This window comes from Corvus hawaiiensis, chromosome 1 (genome assembly GCF_020740725.1).
Source record: "Corvus hawaiiensis isolate bCorHaw1 chromosome 1, bCorHaw1.pri.cur, whole genome shotgun sequence".
NCBI classification, from domain to species: domain Eukaryota; kingdom Metazoa; phylum Chordata; class Aves; order Passeriformes; family Corvidae; genus Corvus; species Corvus hawaiiensis.
The window spans coordinates 82,885,933-82,908,657 of record NC_063213.1 but is presented as its reverse complement, the minus strand read 5'-3'; the positions used below and the strand labels follow the sequence as shown (position 1 = coordinate 82,908,657).

Genomic DNA, 22,725 nt, shown 5'->3' with positions numbered 1-22,725 from the left:
AAAGGCAGAAATTCAGGTGGGGGCAAGCACTGAACACCTCTTTCCTGGGAGCTGCTCCACACAATTTCATTGCTTAGGACACGTACCTGGCTGTAGCTCTGGATGGCACCTCTGGCCTGACTGCTGCGGGATGGGAGCTGGGCAGATGCTGTTTCACCCAGGGCAAGGGTCTGGTTGCTGTGGTAGCTGGCTGAGTACTGGAAAGATCCTTCAGGTTTGGAATTGAGCTGGAGCGCACTCTGGGAGAGGAGGCTGGGCCCTGTGGGGACAGGATTTGAGAGCAGTCAGAAAATTTCAGTGAAAGAGCATGCCTGTATTATCTGTCAAGTGAGCCTTGAAATTATCAGATGTATGTGGCTTCAGATTTTCAGAATTTGACTTTTCAGTAATAAAAATACACACATTACTTTGCTTCTTTTCCACTCAGTCATCACGTTCACGCAACAGACCACATTGCTTTCTTTGCAAGAAATGTATGGTTTTGACCGGTGAAGAAATTCTATGCCTGAACAAATCCAACCATACTATTTGATAAAGAACTCCTGCTTTTCAACTCAGAATAGTTGATGAGGGTTTTTTCTCCCCTAAGAATAAGCCTTGTTTATTTCACTTAATTATATCCAGTCGTTTTGCCTGGGAAATGCTAACTTGTCCTTCCCTGAGCCCCTAGCACATTAGATCTATTGATTACTGCCACTGTCCTGTACACATGGTGATGTAATACTTTGGTGCCTGTAGGGATGGATGGCAGCCTTTAAAATATTAATTGTTCTTCTCATCATGCAGGACACACCCTGATCTCAGCGCATCTTTGACGACTATTTTGTCAGCTATCTTATCTTACCCACCACAGCACTGCACAGCAGGAGAGCCAAGTACAGGCAGTGAGCCTAAACTGGGGCTGCCAGACTGAAGGGCACATCAGGACCATGAACACTGGCACCTTCCACAGTTATTTAGTAGTTCTGTGAAACTAAAACATGTTTTAATATTCATTAGGTTCACATACAAGTGATTTAGCTTACCACATGCACATAGCAGATTTCCCAGTTTTTATCCTGAGACCATATATCAGACAGGGAACAGTCTGTTTCCACACAAGGAATCAAGTGCACATGCAGCAAGTTTGCAGATGACACCAAGCTGAGTGGTGCAGTTGACACACCTGAAGGATGGGATGCCATCCAGAGGGACCTGGACAAGCTTGAGAAGTGGGTGCATGGCAATCTCATGAGGTTTAACAAGACCAAGTGCAAGGTGCTGCTCCTAGGTTGGGGCAACCCCCAGAACCAACACAGGCTGGGGGATGAACAAATCAGAGCAGCCCTGCCCAGAAGGACATGGGGGTGCTGGGGGATGAGAGGCTGGACATGACCCAGCACTGTGCACTCACAGCCCAGAAAGCCAAACATGTCCTGAGCTGCATCCAAAGCAGGGTGGGCAGCAAGGTGAGGGAGGGGATTCTGCCCCTCTGCTCTGCTCTGGTGAGACCCCACCTGCAGTGCTGCATCCAGCTCTGGGGTCCCAGCACAGGAAAAACATCTGTTGGACCAAGTCCAGAGGAAGCCACTAAGTTAGATGGAACACCTCCCCTATGATGAAAGGCTAAGAGAATTGGGATTGTTCAATCTGGAAAAGTAAAGGCTTTAGGGTGATCTAATTGTGGCCTTCCAGTACCTGAAGGGATCCTACAAGAAAGATGGAGAGAGACTTTTTATAAGGGCATGAAGTGACAGCACAATGGCTTCACACTGGCAGAGCAGTTTTAGATTAGCTATTGGGAAGAAATTCTTCCCTGTGGTGATGAGGCAATGGCACAGGTTGCCCAAAGAAGCTGTGGATAACCCATCCCTGGAAGTGTTCAAGGCCAGGTGGCATGGAGCCCTGAGCAACCTAGTCTAGTTGAAGATGCCCCTATCCACAGCTGGGGGGTTGGAACTAGATGATCTCAAAGGTCCTTTCTGACCCAAACGATTCTGGGATTATATGATTCTATGATACACGAAGAGCTACATTAAAATACACACTTAATCCTTTCTCTGTCTTCATTGATTTTAGTCTCTTTTAGTGTCTGGGCCCAGACACTAAAGTGAAATACAAGAGGAAGAAAAAGGGTTATACCTTGGCCATTGCATGGGTTACCTTCAACCCAAAAGCTACCATCTATAACACACTCAGTGGCTCCACAGGGATGACAGGTTCATCTTCTGGTTAGCACTAACAAGCTCACGAGAGCACAGAAGGTGACACGAACCTTACAAGATGTGAAATGATTATGGTGATTTTGCTCCCACAGAACATGCGATCAGTTCAGTTTTAAACAGACTCACAATGGAAAAATTCCAGTGAATTTACCAGAAATAACTTCTAGTACATTCCTGATACAAAGGCAGTTTTTATGACCTTTAAGTCTTTGCTATGAGGATATAAAGCTGTTCCAAAAAGATTTCCACTTAGAAAATGTGCAAACAACCCCACCCCCGAATTACATGGAGAGTATTTTTTCCTCTAGCCTATTTCTCAGAAATGGCAGAAGCATTATAACTGCTATTTTCCAAAATCCAACCTGAACCGCTCATATTATAAACAAATCGTAGTAGGCTATGTAAAGAGGAAGTGTTTGCATCTAAATGTAGACTGGGATTTTGACACTGTTTTACATATCAACACAATTTATACTGCAAAATCAACTGCATTCATCAGAACATTCGAGATACAGGAGGAATTTAGAATGTATGTTCTGGTCCCTGTATTTCCTTACAAGTACAGAAGGAGGTGGAGCTCCATGTATGCTGTAAGGCTAGTAAAAATGTATCACATCCACAGGAGAGCTGAATTTAATCCTCTATGGGTGCTTATAAATCCAGCCTTTGGTACTTTCCATTCCCTGGCTCTGCAAATAGGGTTTACTTAGCATTTTCCATTTAACTGGTTTTGTTGCAAAATTTCTTCTTTAATGAAAGAAATACTTTGACAATTTTTTTTTGAGAGCGTAAAGAAAATACATGCTTAGTTTTAAAAAGATCTGTAGGGTTTATTTCAATCTTTTGAATTCTGAATTTTCACTGAGAATTTGTCTGTGATCAAGTGATGAACAAGATAAAGTTCAGAAATTTCACAAAAGCGTAACTTTCCCATGAGAAGCAAAGAAAGCAGTTTTTGTGCATGACAGTGTTTGTACTCATTCTGAAAGTAATTATGCTGTGACATTTCTAAAGCTTAAATAATGATTAAACTATCACGTTATGAACGCAATATGTTTAAATTTTCATTGCATCTGGCTTTCAAGTGCTGCTTTCATATTACTGTGGCTCACTAGGGGATTTACATCACCAGCTAGAAACACATACATGGGTTCCCTGCACCAGTTAGTTTAAACACTTCCATGCACTTAAAGAAACTTACCCAACCCTTTGAAAAAAAGAATTTTAAAAGTTTGGCACTCGTAGTTTAACGTGCACTAAAATATTGGTTTTGTTTAGCAGTTTTTGTTTTGTACCTTAACAAGTAGTGATGAACAACTAAAATATACGTACATTTCAATAATTACAAATTAATTAGAGAGAGACAGCCCAATAGATTTTTTAAATAAGCCTAGGATTTTAAATAATCCCAAGGAACTGTAGAATAGAGTAGTGGCTGTTCACCTGTAAATAACAAAATCTAAACTAAGCATACAAACTAGAAGATACATTTGAGATCAATCAATGTGACCATGAAAAACACAAGTTCCTTTTTCAGGACTTAGGGACTACAAGCAGTCCTGCCTTGTCTGATAGGGAATAGATGGATTGCTTTTCTCATTGACATTCTTGAGATTTCAATCTGAAGGTAAGCCCAGACCTTCTGAAGAGCCTGCAGCTCATTCAGAAGAGAAGTTTGTTTGTGTCCTTCTGTACGCTGATGGCTCTTGACAATAATCTACCATTTCTTAGAGGTTAGAATTTAAACTCTGTTGTGGTGGTATAAGAAAGCATTCACACAACTATTTTTCATTTGCTTTCAGGAGAGTTAAGGCAGCTGGAAATTCTCTATTTTCAGCTAGGCACTGGAAATCACTAGTTAACTGCTAGCACAATTCCGTCTTAGTTGTTCCCTTAATGAAACATAATTACTACAATTGTTCAATTTAAAACCAATGCTTCGGGCTTCATAAGATTTAGGATAGCAGATATCGATGATCTGTAGTATTGCTTTAAAAATTTGTACTATGTTTTGTTTCTATTTGAGGGTATGGGGAAGATATAAATACCTGTTCTCCCTTATGTTTTTCACCACCACACCAAAAAAAAAATTTTTCCTTGTGAAAGAATATTGATGCTGCATTATTCACAGTTGATAGTACCCATTTTTCACTGATTGTTTGTGCCACTCTCCTCCCGTATTAAAACAGTAGAGGAAAGAGTCAAAATTCAGGAAACTAAGTCAGAGCCATCACCACTGAGCAAGAAACACCACTGTGGACTTACTTCAAACGATGGAGCAGGGTAATCAACTCTTTAACTTGTCTCCAGTTTGGAGGACAGGTACTGCAGACAATACCTTCCTCTTCCTTTTAACCTTGAGCAGAGCAGGGTGCAAGGCTCCCTGCTTTGCTCACCTTGGCCTCTGTAACCCATCTCAGAAAGGAGCTGGAAGGAGAGGGAGAGGGTGGTGTCTTGCTTGGGACACAAAGTGCACTTAAGTGAGGGAAAGCTGCTGGAGCACAGAGAAGACCAGGCAAGAAGAGACCAGATGGAGATGGAGGACATGCTTACATCAGGGAGCCAACCCACAACGAAACTTCAGAGGTGATGGAGAGCAGAGGACTTCTCTAGGAATCAGAGAAGGGAAACAGGAATTTCTTTTGTGGTTTGCAGAACCAGATGCTGGCAGGCCTGACAGGGTTAGAGGAAAATGAGTCTCTCATTCAGGCAGTGAGGGGAGGGGGTTCTTGTGAAGCCCTTTCCTTTAGTTTATATTACCCCCCCTCCCTTACTGGCGGTTATGCTGGCTATTAGATGGTTATTATTTTTTTATTTCAAAACTTCCTAGTTTAGGAGATGTGGAGGACCTTACTTCAAGCCAAATGGGGAAGAGGAGCAGAGGCAGTGCTCTCTTATTTAAAAGAGCAGCACTGAAGCCCACACTTGCCATCTTCCTGCCACACGGAATCAACAAAACAAGCACAGCCTGACATTACCAGGCTGATTCGTGGCATTGAGAACATTGCATGTGGCCATCAGTGTAACCTGGTGAGCTACAGGCTCCATACAAACCACAGCAGAGCACAGCCTCCACAGCATCTACCTGCTTCTGCCAAGGGGAAGCCTGGGGAAGTAGGAGGCCAAGGTTGCAAGGTGAGCCCCACGGCACAGCTGAGGCTGTGCTGTGCCCCCTGGCCTGTGAGGGACAGGGATCTGCACTGGCAGGATTCCTCCAGGCGCCACTGCTTTTCCTTCTGAAAATCCAACAATGGTGCAGTAAGGTGTGGTGTAGCTATTTAAAAACCAAACTAAGGAAGCGAGTGGTCTTAAATGAGAGACTATTATTAATTCAAGGACATCACAGTAACAGTTGATAACGGGAAACAAAGTGACACAAAGAATCCAGGCTACTATAACCATTCATGGCTGGGTCAAAAATGAGGGAAAAAAAAAAGAAATTATGAAAACATTTGTCTTTTTTATTTTCAAGAGCAATATATTTTTTAGAAATAAAATATTTTGCCTGTCATTTCTGGTCTCTTCAGACCCTCTCCTCTTCCTTCTTACGTCATTCAGGGTAAAAAACCAACAACCAAACAAAGGGAAAAAAATCACAACCTAAAAATGTAATTTTTAATTACATTTTAAAATAAATTATTCTTGAATAGCAAGTGTTTGCAAGCAGAAATATTTCAAATGGCAGAACAGAGAAATATTAGGATTCTTCCGAGTACCTGCATACACTGTTCTAGCTAAAAAAACCCAAACCAAACCAAACCAAAACCAACAAAGACCAAAGCACACCAATGCAGTACTGAATTTTGATTCAATGAACAGTCATTAATGCTGACTGAGGCTTCAGTGAGAGATTACCAAAAATATTCATCAGCAGCAACAGTAGTTGAAAAGACAGGAATCTTGTTTGGGAATCAGAGCTGGTGAGTCATCAGACGTTTTCTTCCCTTCCTCCTGAGGGCAAGAACTTGTCTAGTAACCACACAAGTGGCAGAGCTCACCTGAATCATACCCATGGTGGTCATAAGCAGAAGAGTATCTCACATAAGAAAGCCAGTAGGAACTTGGGCTCCAAGGACCTTACCAGTGTCAGAAGTTAAGCAGTTTTTGAAGTGCTGAGAGACTGGTTCAGTACACTGACACTGATCAGAGATGGGGGGCAAAGAAGCACATCCTATTAAATTTGTAATATTACCAGATCATGAGTGAGGTTTCAAAAACAAACACATGATAGAATCATAGAATTGTTAAGGTTGAAAAAGACCTCCAGGATCATCGAGTCTAACCTTTGACTTAACACTGCTTTGTCAAGCAGACCACAGCACTAAGTGTCACTTCCCATCGTTTCTTGAACACTTTCAGGAATGGTGACTCTACCACCTCCCTGGGCAGCTTCTTCCAAAGCTTAACCACCCTTTCAGTGGAAAAATTCTTCCTGATGTCCAACCTGAACCTCACCTGATGCTGCCTGAGGCCATTTCCTCTTGTCCTGTTGTTGGTTGCCTCGGTGAAGAGGCTGATGCCCACCTGGCCGCAGCCTCCTTTCAGGCAATTGTAGAGAGTGATAAGGTCTCCCCTGAGCCTCCCTTTCTGCAGGCTAAACAACCCCAGCTCCCTCAGCTGTTCCTCACAGGACTTGTGCTCCAGACCCTTCACCAGCTCTGCTGCCCTTTTCTGGTCTTGCTCCAGCACCTCAATGTCTTTCTTGCACTGAGAGACCCAAAACTGAACAGGGGATTCGAGGTGTGGCCTCACCAGTGTCGAGTACAGAGGGACAATCACTGCCCTGGTCCTGCTGGCTACACTATTGCCCATACAGATCAGGATGCCCTTGGCCTTCTTGGCCACCTGGGCACAGCTGGCTCATGTTCAGCCAGCTGTCAACCAGTACCCCCAGGTCCTTTTCTGCTGGGCAGTTTTCCAGCCACTCTGTCCCCAGCCTGTAGTGCTGCCTGGGGTTGTGACCCAGGTGCAGGACCCAGAACTTGGCTTTTTGAACCTCTTACAATTGATCCAGCCTGTCCAGATTCCTCTGTAGAGCCTGCCTGCTCTCTAGCAAATTAAACACTTCTGCCCAACTTATTGTCAACCAAGAACTTGCTGAGGGTGCACTCCATCCCCTTGTCCAGATTGTTGATAAAGATAATAAATAGGACTGGCTCCAATCCCGGCCACAACTGACTTGCCACCAACTGGATGCAGCAACATTCACCACCACTCTTTGGGTCCGACCATTCATCCAGTTTTTAACCCAGGGAAGAGTGCACCTGTCCAAGCTATAGGCTGCCAGTTTTTCCAGGAGAATGCTGTGGGAGACATTATCAAAAGGTTTCCTGAAGTCCAGGTAGATTTAATCCACAGTCTTTCTGTCATCCTCTAGGCAGGTCACCTGGTCATAGAAGATCAGGTTGGTCAACAGGACTTGCCTTTCCTAAACCTGTGCTGGCTGGGCCTGATCCGCTGGCTGTCTGGTATGTGCCATGTGATCACACTCAGGATAATCTGTTCCATAATCCTTCCCAGCAGCAGGGTTGGGCTGACAGCCCTGTAGCTCCTCCTTCTGACACTTCTTGTAGACAGGCACCACATCTGCCAACCTCCTGCTGTCATGATAACTGATGATAAATGATGGAGAGTGGCTTGGTGAGCTGTTCTGCCAATTCCCTCAGAACCCTCTGGTGAATCCCATCCTGCCCCACAGGCTTGTGATTGTCTAAGTGGCACAATAGGTCACTTGCAACTTCCTCCTACATTCCAGGGTGTCTGTTCTGCTCCCCATGCCTGTCTACAAGCTCAGAGGGCTGGTTGTCCTGAGGATAATTGGTCTTTCTGGAAAAGACTGGGGCAAAGAAGGCATTAAATACCTCAGCCTTTTCCTCATTCTTGGTGGCAATGTTCCTCCTCCTGCCCAAATCCAATAATGGGTGGAGATTTTCCTTGGCCCTCCCTTTTGTTGTTAATGTATTTATAAAAACACATTTTATTAACTTTCACAGGAGTTGATAGATTGAGTTCTAGCTGAGCTTTTGCCTTTCTCATTTTCTCTCTGCATGACCAAATGACATCCTTGTAGTCTTCCTGAGTTGCCTACCCCTTCTTCCAAAGGTCATAAACTCTCATTTTCCCCCTGAGTCCCAGGAAAAGCTCCCTCTTCAGCCAGGCCAGTCTTCTTCCCCGTCAGCTCATCTTTTGGCAAATAGGGATGGCCTACTCCTGCACCATTAAGATTTCCTTCTTAAAGTGTGTCCAGCCTTGCCAGACCCCTTTTTTCTTAAGGACAGTTTCCCAAGGGAAAGTCTGATAAGATTTAAGTACAATCAGTATATGTGATACATATTTTTAACTACAGGGCAGCAAGCTAAGGTCGCAGGAGTCTGGATTAACTCCATTACATACTCAAAGATCATTATATTTTTCTGTCTCATATTATAGCACCATTGCTGTGTCACAAAGCTAAGTAGTCAGATGAATGTGGGCTTCTTGTAAAGGAGGAACTTCCAAAAAGAAACAACAGAAATTGCTCTCTTGGGGATATCAATGACAAACTATCCCTAGTGTCTGCCTGTCAAACATCTGAAAAGTTGCTCCCGTTTCCTAATCCTTAGATCACAGTATCTTAGGGAATACTTAAAACATTTTAGCTTCACAGTATCTAACAATCCAAGATAATACTATAGAAATAGTATGGTTAATCTCCAAAACAAACAAACAAAACAAATAAAAAGGCTGAATTATGAAACAGGATTAATGTATTACACTACAGAGCAGAATTTATTGTGGAACAAGTATTCAATAATACATTATCTGGTAGTTGTTCAATTACAAAATAAGTATCAGATAATGACAAGTTACGTACAGAGCTATATTATTATAAGATAAGGGTATGATTAATTCAGTATTCCAAATCTATGCAATAATTACCTCAGAATTGGCTAAAATAATTACAGTACAAACAACAGAAACATCTACCTAGTCACCCTCCATGAGGTAATTGTGTGTTTGTTACTTGAGTTTTCCATATGAAGTTACAAACAAAAATAGCTGGCAAGTGAAAGAAGGGTTTTTTCCTCTCCTTGAGATTTAAAGTCAGTTGGCTTCCCAGGGCACATTTGCTTCTCCAAGTAAGTAGTAAAGTGTAGTACTGCTATTGTGCTATACATCTCCATTTGGTCAGTCATCTATTACGATGCCAGTTCTAATTGACAAAGGAAATAGACCAAAACGTGCTCGAACGACCATTTAATTAGCTCCCATACCAATTATAAACAACACTTCACTCACCTTCGATCAACTGACAAAAGTAGTAATGATAAATTATAGAGTAAGTGTAAATAAAGTGTTTTTAATTAGTGTAATTAATCACTTCACACATTCCTCAACCTGCTTTGCTCATTTGGATAACAGTCAAAAGAAAAACACTAGCAAAGCTCCTTTAATGTCCTTTAAACATTCATTTACAGAGTTAATAGGTTGAGGTGCCTCACATCCCACTGAGAAGAACCACCTCCTAACTGTTAGTATACGCCTAATTAAGGATTTCAAATACCAGAAAGTCATCACTTACTTGTTTCTTTTTCCTCTCAGGTCATTTAGTTTGAGTGCAAAATATTGATTCCTACCCTACAACCTACTTTTTTCTTAGTTCATTAAGGTGTCTGTACTCCTGGTAAGCAGTTGCCAACCCCTCCTAAAGCTGGGTTGTATTTGCTGCCCAGATTTGCAAAGGAATGGATAATTAAAAAAAGAACAACGTAACAAGAGAGAGGTTTTGATGGTAACCTGCCAGAGTCCTTCCACAGTATCCAACATTAGAGAAGTAGTGATGATAGTTAATGACAAGGTGGACAAACCTATTCCTAGTGATACTAAATTCTTTGGCATCTCACTGGTACATCCTGTTTTCTAAATATCACTCCCAGAATTAAGCTGCTCCATCTGGGACCAGGAATAAAGTTTCCCTCCAAATCAGAAGAGTAAGGAACACTTATTTGTCTGTTTTAACCCCCTCTGTTGCATTACGTCTTATTTTTGAGGTCATCTGAAACATTCTTTGAAGAAACTTTCTCTTGCCAAGATGATTTAGGATGGTTTTGAAAAGCAGAAGAATCAAGTGAGCAGAAGGGAGGCCCTGCAAGTACCATGGAGGGTGGCAAGAAGCAGCAACACAGGTACAGACCTTCTCCATTTTCTTGTCTCCAGGGAAGTTGTGAAAAATGTAAGGTGAAGCTAGCGGAGGCACGGGGCAGTGAGGAAAATCCTTGAGAATTAGATAAGAGACCTTCATGGAAACCACAAAAAGAAGACATTTTGTTAATTACAGACAGAAAAAGGAGAGGCTAAACCAAGGCAAAACTTAAGATCTGCAGTTGAAAACACAACTTTTCAGCCGCAACTGGTCAAATAGATGCTGTAGGAAAAAGGGCTTTTAAGGCAACTGTTAGTCTGACCTCAAATAGAAGACAACAAGCAGCTCTACTATAACAATAGTAATAAGCATGGCACCCATTCTCCCTCCAAATCTGAGACTAGAACTAGAACAGTACTAGGAAAATATTTCAACATCTACCTTCTAGGTGATATTAAATATTAAACCTATCAGTAGCTTTATACTACAGGAGAAAATGCCAAGGCTGCAATATAGCAAAGGAATTCCAAACCCTAGAAATGAAGAAAGTTGAAGGGGCAAAAAAAGACAGGAGGAGGGGAGGAGGGGGGACACCAAATGCATACTTAAAATGAAGAAATAAATGGTAATACTTTAAATGCTTGATCACAAGCAGCTCCCTTGTTATGAACCAAACACATCTCTTTAGAAGAGAGGCAGCAATTCTTAAATGAATCCACTGAAAACAAACTTGTTTTACAAAAAAGGAAAGTAATTTATATGCAATGCCATGCTCTACCAGCATTAAGAGGGCTATGTTCTACCTACAAATACAGAAAAGGGCTTTAGTACTGCTATAGAACCTATTCTTAGGTGCTGGAAAATAGGATTTTGTGGAATGCATTCACAAGTGTGGAATAAGTTCATTTTCATCCAAGAATTCTATAAATGATATATATCTGGAGAAATGATGCAAAAAATAGGCTGATAGCATTATATAAATGAACAATAAAAGGATATCCCTTCAAACTCTCCTTCTGACCTAATTACTATTGGAAAGAAAGATGAAGAACACTTTATTTCAAGAGTAAGTGAACTGGGAATAGAAACTAGTTTCATTAGATGCTGATTGTCTTATGCTTTTTACACAAGGTACCACTCCTGCCATTATTGTAAGAAGAAAACAGAGGCATTTTCTAGGATTTGAAATAATAATTCTCTACTCCAAGGGATAGCAAAGCACCTTAAATGTCAACAAGAAGTAGTAGAAAAATATAAGACCTGAAGGGCATAGAAAAGAAATAAGTTTGCATTCCACCCCAACAGTAAATATTTCTGATTCCTGATTTTTTTTTTTTTTAACCTCATAGAATAAGGTAATATAGCAGAGCCTTAGTAATCCTGACATAGTAGGATAACTTCAGTGTTACCTACTCAGATAGTGTTTTTCTTTTTATACCATATCACGCAGATCTTCTTTCATAAGCAATACTGGGTAATGTTTGACAGCAGGACAAATCTGGAGTTCCACTACTAATGAGAGAAATTCCTGAAGATGCTGGAGAACAAGACTGAAATACATGCACTGAGCAAGAATAGAACTATACACATTTAAGCTCAGAATACAGAAGCTGGCCTTGTCTTTGTTTTTCTTCTGTTTGTTTGGTTTGGTTTTTTAATAGCAAATCTATCCTCAATTGAGATAAAAACCAAGGACAACTCTACTACTGCAAGTTTTTAATTGACCCGAAGAATAAAACCTTTTTTTTTTTTGGTAGAAGATTAATCATATTTTATGAAATCACTTGCTAAACCCTGCAGATATCAAAATCAGATAGTCTCTGAAGAAGATAATTTATCACTGGCCATTAGGATGATGAGCTTTACTGGAGCAATAGATACACACAAGACAAGATGGGCAGCAAAGATTGTAACTAAATTACATTTCTGCATTATGGAAGACACAAAGAGGAAAAACAGTGTCCTCGAGCCTTTCTGATGCTGCTTCTGTGAAACTCTGCAACACTAGGAGTGGTAGAACGCTTCACTGTAACAGATGCTTGCTCTCTATTAACATATCACTGTGGAACCACAGGAGAACAGGACCTGAGCAGGGCTCCTGAACAGGATTAGATTTGTTCATTTGTTAATTTTTTTTTTTCCTGGTCACATTTGTTAATGTGACCAGAAGAAGAAATTTGTATACAGGAGGAGACACTGCATGCTGCAAGACAGACAGGAAACTCCAGCTCAGAAGGAACTGCCATGTTCCCATTTGAGAAACACTGGGTTTTGGCATTAAAAATTGTTATTTTTTAATTTGTGTTTTCATTATCAGTCTCCCATTTTTAAAGGAATAACTACATTTAAAATGGTGTGTGGGCTTAGTTTACAGGGAAGAAAAAAAAAAGCCCAAATAAGTTCATTATTAAATCCTAATTTTTTGAGGTATTTTGTACCTGTGAAAACCAGCTGCAAACATCAAGTGTTCCTAGTCACCCTCTGTGCCTAGCGCAGCCTAAAATTGCTATCAATAGTACTAAACTAATGTGTTCCCTTTTTATTACTAGGAAATAAAATCAGATGTTTATAGACATCACACAAACATGATGCACATGGAAGCTGAATGCATTATCAGTAGGAAAAAAAAAAACCCAGAGAAATCTCCTTTGATAGACCTAAATTAGACTGCTGAAAAAAAATAAAATAAAAAGTGCCCAACAGCTTCTGATTATAAAAGCCTATAAAACCCCTCACAGATATATGGATCTAATACAAAAGACATCAGCAGATCTATTACACTATTATGTTTTTCTATGAACTTAACTACTACACAAAACAGGTTTCCTCTTCTCATGCGAAGTAGAACTCCATTTTTTGCAGACCTTTGACAGGCTTAAATCCTGAATCTTTTCTGTCTACAAAAGAAAATGACTATTTGGTCTCTAAGGTGAGCCAGTTCAGAATGTGTTTAGCTCTGCCTCAGAAGTCAATTAAAAAGTAAGTCAAAAAGGTCAAAATTTTATTACAATCTTTTTCACTTGCCAAAACCTCCTCTGCCATAAACCAGAAAGTACACCCTTCTGCTTTCTCTCTCTGTATCCACACAAACGTGCACCACTCTCTGCTCTCACATCGTCCTGACAAAATGCATTTCTCCATTTATAAGGCCAGAATGGAAAAAATGGAGGCAGCTCCCTAATCTGCGATACCACAGAAGTCACAAAAATTCTGCTTGATTGAGAGCTGTGTAAACTGCATGTAGCACAAAAGAAATCAAACTCAAATCCATACCTGCCAAAATTTTCTCTTCCATATAAATCATTTTACACAAGCTAACAAGCCAACTACCCCTTTTTCCAAGGCTGAATCTCCACAATGCTTATGCTCACAAGCTGGCATCAGCAGATCCCAGAATGATGTGGCTCTTGGCACTCCTGACTGTGCCAAGTGTGCAGGCACTGGCATTGCCACTAAGGCAGGAGTAGGGTGAGTGGTTTATCAGTCTGTCGTGGGGATGTGGGTGCATTTGTTTCCTGGCCCGTACCACAGGCACAATATTTACTGATGTTCTTTTGCGCTGTAGGTTCGGATGCCAAGAGCCTTTCTTTGTTCTGCTCCTACAGATGCTACTATAAGTCACTGTCGTTTCCTAACAAGTTTCAGTAGCTGCTTCCTGCAGTGGATGAGGGAACACCTGGTTGCCTGTAAAGGACTGGTGTTTGACACAGACTAAGCATTACAAGCTGATCACCTACCTCCTATCCATCTTTGATGTTGCTACTAATTGTTCCTGCTGTCCTGGTCTGGACTCCTATCTTTCCATTTCCCCCCTCCATATATGTTTACCTGCTGCTGCTGCTCCTTTTTTTTTTTTTTTTTCTTTTACTATTTTGTTCTACAGTAATTAAAGCTAGATTGTGAGGGGTTGTTTTCCTTAGGCATGGATTTTAAGTCAGTTGCACAGCATTAAATGACACCAGCTACCAAAATCAGATTCATCACAGGACAAGCAAGCTCAGAGATATGAAGTAATATTGTAATATCAGTATGGAATTTATATATAACAACATGTTTAATCTTGCAGATATAAGTAAACTCCAAGAAAATCCAGGTCACAGCACATCGAAACAAAAATTCAGCCTGTAGGCTGCTGTGCAGAAATTGAGGGAAATTAGAAATTCCTTAGCTGCAATGTTCTCATAGTGTTACCTCTGGACTCCAACATGACACAACAATGCACAATCTGGCTTTGCTTCTAGTTAATGTGAAAGCATGCGAAAAATCGGGATAGCAAGGTCACTTATGCGCAGAAAACGTATGTGGGTTTTGGGGGCTTTTGGTGGAATTCTTTTGTCTCTAAGGATGAATAATCAACTGTTTCGGGGACAAGCACTGAGGATTTATTGCATGCCATTTGAAAACATAAAAGATAGAGGAAGAAGATAAAAAGAAAAGATGCAAGATGAAACAAGAATGGAAGCAAAAGACAAGGATGTGGTAAGACAGAACTGGGTGGTTTAGGGAAAGACGGGGCAGTAAGAAAAGGCAAGAATGCACAGGAAGGGAGAAGGCTGGATATTAAGATGGTGTGTGAGTGTCTCCAGCTGGAGATTCCTTCCTGAGGAGAGGAAATTGCAAGAGGCAGCCTGCAGAAGTTTATGTCCAACAGCAAGGGCTTGTACTGGGCCATCAGTTTTGAACAGCACTTCAGCCAGTGGCTTCTAGTGCTTTCCCCTAGAAGCCTATAAACTCACCCAGGCATGTACCAATCTGCAGAAGGGCTGCAGAAGAATTGAGATGATGGAAACCCTACACAGGTGGGTGCCCACAGCAACTTCCGTGCCACCCCTGAGGAAACCGGGGAAAGCATGAACTGCTTCCCTGAACACTGATGGTTCCTTCAGCCTTCACCAGGCTTCCTGCTTGCAACAACCACACATGAACTTGAAGATAGGCAGCAAACCAAAGAGTAACAAGATCAGCTGGACCTGAGTCCATCCTGAAGTAGATACCAAAGTCTGTCAGGAATCCTGGCAGTGAAAGCCCATACTGTGACTCTGCTCCTAAGTTTGGTCTCTTCCTGCCTGCATAAGGGAAGAGGCCAAAAAGGAAAACTTCACTCATGCTCTTAAAGTAAGAACACTGACATGAGTTTACTGGGATGTGATATGTCAGCAACAAAGATGCACCTGTTATACAATCCTGATACCCAGAAGAGCAGAGGTGATCGAGTACTGAATGACAGTGTTTGAGCTACATCTCTTCTGGTGCTACTCTCAATGCCTTTGAGCTCTGCCTGTGACAGAGGATGAAAACAATGAAGTCCAAGCTTAGGATGCTTAGTGCTGATGGAGCATTTCCCGAGGCAGCACTGGCTGTAAACACTGATGCTGAGATGTAAGAGCTGGCTCTCAGCAGCACTAGAGCCAGCTTCATTTTATCAAACCCTAATGTCTTAGTGTTAGCAATAAATCTACAGAAACTTTTCATGGTCAGCTGTTTCGTGAAGACATTCATCTCCTGCTGAGGATTGCCCCTGGAAAGCAGGTCTCAGTGTTTGTGACCGGCCAGTGGCTATTACAACATTAAATAACTTAATAGTTATTTCATGCTCACACTTAGGGTGGCTAGGGCCAGAAAGGGGAGATGGGTAAAGGAAACATCTCATCCCCATTTCTAGGAAATCTACATATTAACAACTACTTCAAAAGACTGAATTTGTCTCACAGTTGAGACGATTCCTTTACAACTTTCTCTGTGAGAACATACAATGAATAACTGTGAAACCATCCTTTGAAAAGTGGTATCCCGCTTTCAGAGATTTATTCCATTACAAATTGGGCAAAGATGACTTTGAAACCCCAGTTTCAAAGCAAAGATTGGCCAAAAGCTTGTTTTAGAAGAGATGAATGGAGTAAAGAGAGGCATCTAAGATGTCCACCATAAATATTTACCCTAAATATATTACAATACTGACAAAAGTTTCCACAATACATCAAAATTTCCTCAGACTTCACACTCTGAGAGATTTATCTGGATTTAACTGTTGAGTCAGACACTGCTAGGTTTGCATTAATGCAGCAGACAGAAAGATAGTGTGCCCTGTGTTAGGCACTATGTCACTCCTACTCTAAAGACTGATCCTGAAATGGAGGAGGGGTATGCACACTTCCTAGGGGTTTTCCATCTTGGAAACATACTCAAAGAGCACATGATTTTATTAGTGTGTATGTGTACCAGGAGATCCCACAAGAAGACCTCCTTTGTGTGCACAAAGAATGACTCAGCTGGATTGCCCTGGCTCTCAAAGCAGATAATGAAATGGAAACAACTTCATCTATCAAAAAACTGTGAGGTCCCCTGATGCCAAATTTCATCTCATTGAGCATGTCAGCCATCTGACAGGTGGCAATTTCACAAAGCAAGAGCGATGGGATGGAAAACACATAAACACCCATCCTTTTACACATTCATTTTGTAAACAGTGCCTTTTTGTTTCAATCCATTTTCAGTATCTATGATAAAAGCAGCTGATAAAGGCTGAAAATCATACAGGTTGAACAAGGAATGCTTTTTCAAACTGGGACATCTGCTTTCCCACTGGGTAAGGAGGATTTCTCTTATTACAAAAAAATGCTGAAACGAAACTGAATTCAGAGAGTAAAGTAAGAGTTTAGCCTACCTTTTTAGCCTCATAATTAGACAGGGGTTTTAAATGAAACCCACATCCGTCTAATGCAACATCTGTATATAATTTCATGTGGTAAAAATGTTCTTCTAACATAATTCATTCTCCAGAGGGGAAAAAAACCAGCACCTAAATGTACACCTATTCGTGCTGCATTTGGGGCAAATAGTTTCAAATGGCTAAAAGAGTTCATATACTGTGGGATTGAGACCAGAATGGTAAGTCATATTTTTCTTCCCCAGAAGTACTTGGACATCCTTAATTGCCTGCATCTCTGTCAATATGTAGCCTCTGTGAAGGGCATTATGAAATGGCCTCAGCCAAGAAGATGGTATTATTAAACCTACATTGTATTTGTTCCCTTATCAGTGCGCTGGATACTGCAATTAATCCTGAGCACCAGGACAACAGGGTCACAGAGATAAATAAAAATATTTCTCCAGAAAATGTGGGGGAAAAAATTCATCCGGAGTACTGGTAATGTTGTGTGGGAAAAACTGCAATCCTGATAGAAACCACATGGTTTAAAAAAAAAAAACAAACCAACAACTAAAAATGAAATTTAAAATGTAGCATTTAAAAAATATCAAGAAAATTGGGAGAACTATCCAGGAAGTTTTCTGATCCATGTCAACGAGAGCTCTGTTCCTACAGGCTGTGCTATCGATTTAGAGAGCAAAGAAGGAAGGTTGCCACATGAAGTGATGAAGCAAGTGAAAAATAATGAAATGATTCTGTTTCAGTTAGAAACATAAACACTGAAAGCTCCATAAATCTGCCCTGTAATCCTTTTAAGACCAGTCTTATGCTCATTTTGTGAAGGCTGAAACAAAGGAAAAAGCATGAAAGATTAAAGAATAGATACCTTAAATTAAAACTAGGGACTTCTGGATTAGCAGACATTCGAGTTTAAGTTAGGAAGAAAGTGCCAATGGATTTGCTCTGTAATCTTAGAACCCTCCTTTTGCTAATGCCATGACAGAAGGAAAAACCACTGCCTGTCTCCACTGCTGTAGCCCGTAAGGAGTCAGTACAGATTGTAAGGATGCAGCATATTCTGTAAGGATTCAGTGAGTTCAGCTGATTATCTCAGAAATTGTTTCAATGACAGTGTCATGTCAGTCCTCTAATGTGGCATGCTAATGACCCACAGGGATAGGAGGACAGAGAAATTAAGAGAAGAGAAAGAAATACAGAACCAAATTTTCCTCTTGTTCCACTTTTTATCTTACACTACCCACCTGTAAACTGCCAATTTACAAACATCATCAGGAAAGGGTAGTTTGGTCTTAACAACTGCTTAGAGGACTCCAGCTTCTCTGTCACATCACAGAGGATGGACATCAGGGGGCCTCAGGCAGTTCATCAGGACCTTTCCCACTTACCTGCAGGCCAGACTGCAACCCTATCAAACCTTAATGACAAATGTCCTCAGCAACCAATCTTCCTCACTCAGACAGCTGTGTATCTGTGTTTACTCTCCTTCCTTCCACGCAGCTTTCCACCTTTACAATAGCTCTTCCATATAATGTGAGTGAAAAAAAGGAAAAAACACAAAACAAAACCAAAAAAAAGAGGTGCACTGACAAGGTAGTAAAAGGAATGAATCTGAAGTAGTTGTGTGATTTTGAGACAACAGTGTAGTGATGGGAAAGGGAGAAAATAATGTCTTGCTTCTTTTATCCCACATTTTTCTAAGATTTCTAGTCAGAAATATTAATTTTTGGTCTCCACAGTGCATACTCAGCCCTCACAAAATTTATTTTCACATGTCTTTCCTCACTAAATTAAACCATTCTGCCATGAAAATACCTTTCTTGAGCTACATTCACTGCTCAGTACTGCTGTGTCTCCTGAAACACCCCTGGTGCTATCTCTGTCCTCAACTAAATTTTGTTCCCCTGCATGTTTCCTCACCCAGTAATTTCAGGTCCTGCACTTACTGTGCATTCCCATCCCTCGTCTATGAGGGAAGTCTCCAGTGTCTTATATGTGATTACATTGGCTTTCACACGTGTGGTCTTCTCCCTGACCCTATTTAAGGTGACAGTTACTTATCTTAATTTGTGCAAAAGCAATATTTTTGAGTTCCCATCAGAAAAGGTAATGGCAGAAGGAAGAAATATTTTCTGAGAGGAGCAGCCTGGCAAGCTGGGTGTTACAGCAATGTAGAGCAGGGAGAAGGACAGACTGAGTGCCCTCAGGGTGACCCTGAGGGTCCAGGTTGGCCCCTGGACCCAGTGCAGCTAATGGCTACTGACACTAGCAGCAACAACTGTATGTGCCCTCCCTCGGGGACTGAGGGGATGTGTGGACCACTGTTTTTCTGCTGACCGTCCCCATGAACACTCAGGACAGGCTGAATGCCCCTCTGAGGCCACAAAACTATGACATGTTTGATGTAAACTGCAGTGACACAGTCTTGACAGATCTAGGGCTACACAGAGATAACAAGAAATCACTGCAGTACAGGGAACTGGGCCATGGAGACGCAGGTTCAGGTCTCCAGTCAGATGCAGCTTCTTGCATAATTCTGGAAGTCTCCTGACTTTTTGTCTGTCGGTTGTAACTGGAAACAGATGGTTTGGGGAAGACAACTTACTTTGAGTTGGAACAGAAGAAAGAGGTGGGCAACAGTGCAGGGGTTCCCATTGGTTGCATATAACCTTGTCCTAGGGTCAGCTCCACCACAGGAAGCTTGTATGAGAGCTTGCAGCAGCTATGCATCTGCCTGTCTGATAATAGTTACTTTAAAACCAGTGAGCACTCTGCTTTCATTTCACCAAATTAATAAGAATTTTATGTACTTAAGGTTTTTCACATTTGCTGATTCACACTCAGTAAAGATAATTAGCGAGCATCTCTATTAGCAATACAGAACCCCTCGTGTGTAAGCCCGTTTCATGTGACTTGTCCCATTAGCCTTTTTTTCATGGCTTTTATTTGCTACTAAAGGAATAGCACATGTGAAGTGATGTTTGGAATTTAGAATATTGTAACAGCTGACTGCTATGTGACGACTTTTTCAAACTAAGCCTGAGAAAGTCAGAGTGTGTGAAACCGAACTGTAAAGATTCTGAGTAGAGACACACTAATCCTCTACAAAGGCAGGGCTACTGATAGATTAAGCCATTAGACTTGATGCACGCAGTTCACAAAAGGAAGCTGTGGTCACATCACTGGGCAGGCTTTCAGATGATGATTTTAAAAAATCTCTTTCAAATGCATTGCAGGCAGGAAATGCTCCCCTCAGAGTCAGTCTTGTTACTTAAAATACAGCTTTGCAGTCAAACTGCAGAGAAGTAAACATAACTAAATCTGTCAAATTAGGAGCTCAAAGGAGACTAAGTTTCCTTTTCTGAGTCATTGCTCTTGCCCTCCTTCCTTGCCTTATGGCCAGTGCACACAATGCAAAATGGTTCAGTGTTTTTTACAGCATCACACCAGGTCTCCATTGAAAAATCTTCAATACAAAGAAAAAAACCAGCACCCTGGTGGATTATTCTATGGCGCTCAACGTTTACTTCAGCTATGTCACAAATAGTAGTTTTTAGAATACCTGTAAAGCAAGACATTTATTTTGATCTCATTTCCTATTTCGAGATTGAAAGGATTAAGAACGGAAGTGTCTAGGAAATACAAATGCTGTGTTTGAGACATTTCAGAGTGGGCTTTAAACTTCCTTTTGTATCACGCTTCAAATATTTGAGACTGTGCTCCCACAGTGTTCTGTTACAACTGTTCTCAGCACACCTAACTGAACTGTTTAGGGAACACCTAAAACTAAGTATCAGTAGAAGATACTTCGAGTGATTTCACAACTGTAACATGAAAAATTTAAGACACAAAGGAGGGACACGATAAAAATTTAAGTAAATATAAGACTTTTGTTTTCATGGTGTATGTGTGTTCTACTCACTGTTTACAGAAGTCAGAGGCACTCTCACCTCTAGTATGCTGTGCAATTTGAGTCTCAGCTTTGGGGTAAATGAGGCATGGCCAGAAAATGTACAAAATAGGGCATGATAATAATTGTTTTATAATGAAGTCATAAGCAATTCAAATTATGTTGTACAGACAATCTTGACTTTTGTACTTTTGACTCTGGAAACACAATAACATTTTAACTCTCTGATGTGTTTGTAGCATTTTACTCTAACCTGAAAGAAGACCCCCAAACCAGAAAAAAAATCCACTATATGACATCCTAATTGTATTTATGAGTGATCAGCAGAGCTGCAACTGTTAGTTTTGGCATATAGATCTGATTCTTAATTAAAATCTAACTGGCAAATAGCAATCTAGTTTTATTACAAGCTGAGCCTGGAGCAGAGGAATAAGGGCACTGTGACAAAAGGCTTTACAAATATTTCCTGACAACACAGAAGATCAAGTTTGCAGCTCTGTGGGGAAGCCTGTTCCCTTGGGAGGACATGCACCTGCCTGTTCTCTCCAAACCTATGTTTCTTAGGGACAGCTACTGTCCTGTCCATAGTGATATCACTTTTCCTTTTCTTGGCTGTCCTCATCATCCCGTTGTTCCCTCTCTTTGCACCTAACTCTTGCTCCCATGAACAAAACATCCAGCCAAGCAAACTCAGCTTTCAATATTCTGTATGGACCTCCTGCTTCAACAAACCTCAGTTCCTCTCCTGTTGATCCTCTACAAATCCATCTCTACTGCTTCTCTTCTCCATCATTTTTCCATTTGCCCATGCTCTTTATTCTATCTGCATTCCTAGTTGTGTTTTAGCTGCTTGTGATATTTCCCAGACATTTCTTTAGTATTAGTTTTCTTCATGTACCCAGACTTCAGTCCATGTACTGTCTTCATCTTTCCCTACCATTTTTTTCTTAATTTTCATCCCTTAAGCCAGTTTCTGGCAGTTTTCCACACAAGTTGGCCCCACTCTGCTCCCAGTCTCCTCTATTGCCATCTGCCCAGTTTCATTTTTCTATCATAGAATCCCATTTTGAAGGCAATCCTTATCATGCCAATCTGTTTCGTTTCTCCTCACCCCCAATGTTGGGGTTTTAGTTTAGTCTTAGGTTTTCCTGTTAAAGGAATTTTCTCCCATATGCATGTTGCTAGGGGACAAATAGCTGTACTTAAGAAAGACAAAAAGGGGAGTGGGGCGGGCCTGGCTACTCTTTTGTCTACACCTGGGTGTGGGGACAGTTCGCTCTGAGCGTCCGGAGAGAGAAGCTGCAGAGAAAGGAGCTGCTGCTTTCTTTCTTTTTGGCCGTTCTTTCTTCCTGCTGGAAGCAACGCCGGGACCCCAAAAGCCGCTTTTTCCCTGCCCTGCTGGAGACCGAGCTGTGGCTGCCCTGCCCCGCTGCTGCTTCGAGCTTTCGCTACGCTGTAGCCCTGCTCACCCTGCCTGCCTGGGCCTCCGTGGTTTTTTCCCATCTGGATACATCTCGTCTGCCACCCGGGATTTGCGTTCGTCCCTGCCATTCCAGCCTGCTGTTCCTGAGAGTCCGGGATCGGCTGCCCAGCGGTTTGTGAAGCCTTTGTTCCATCCTTCCCGGGATCCCAGGGCACCAGAGCCGCGGGTTTCCCGAGCTCGCTCCGGAGCGCCCCCTGCAGCCGCGGGGGAACCATCGCACCCGCCCTGCTCACCGGGAGCCGCCAGCGCCCCTGCCGGCTGCGAGCGGAACTGCACCCGAGGGGAAATAGCCTGACAGCCGAGAAGGCTGGCACTGGGTTTGTGATTGCTGTTACTGCC

At 41.7% G+C, this 22,725-nt stretch overlaps 1 protein-coding gene across 11 annotated transcripts in view; it reads right to left on the bottom strand.

Annotated features, from left to right (window-relative positions):
* The window catches only part of CTNND2 (catenin delta 2), a 669,045-nt gene that overhangs the window by 293,796 nt on the left and 352,524 nt on the right, over positions 1–22,725 (bottom strand). For all 11 annotated transcript variants that reach the window (XR_007205226.1, XM_048311841.1, XM_048311789.1 and 8 more), the window contains one exon: positions 87–259. Coding sequence is in view for 10 of the 11 variants with exons in the window: in XM_048311841.1 (XP_048167798.1) it covers positions 87–259 (173 nt within the window). In the remaining variant the exon portion in view is untranslated. The remainder of the gene's footprint in view (positions 1–86; positions 260–22,725) is intronic.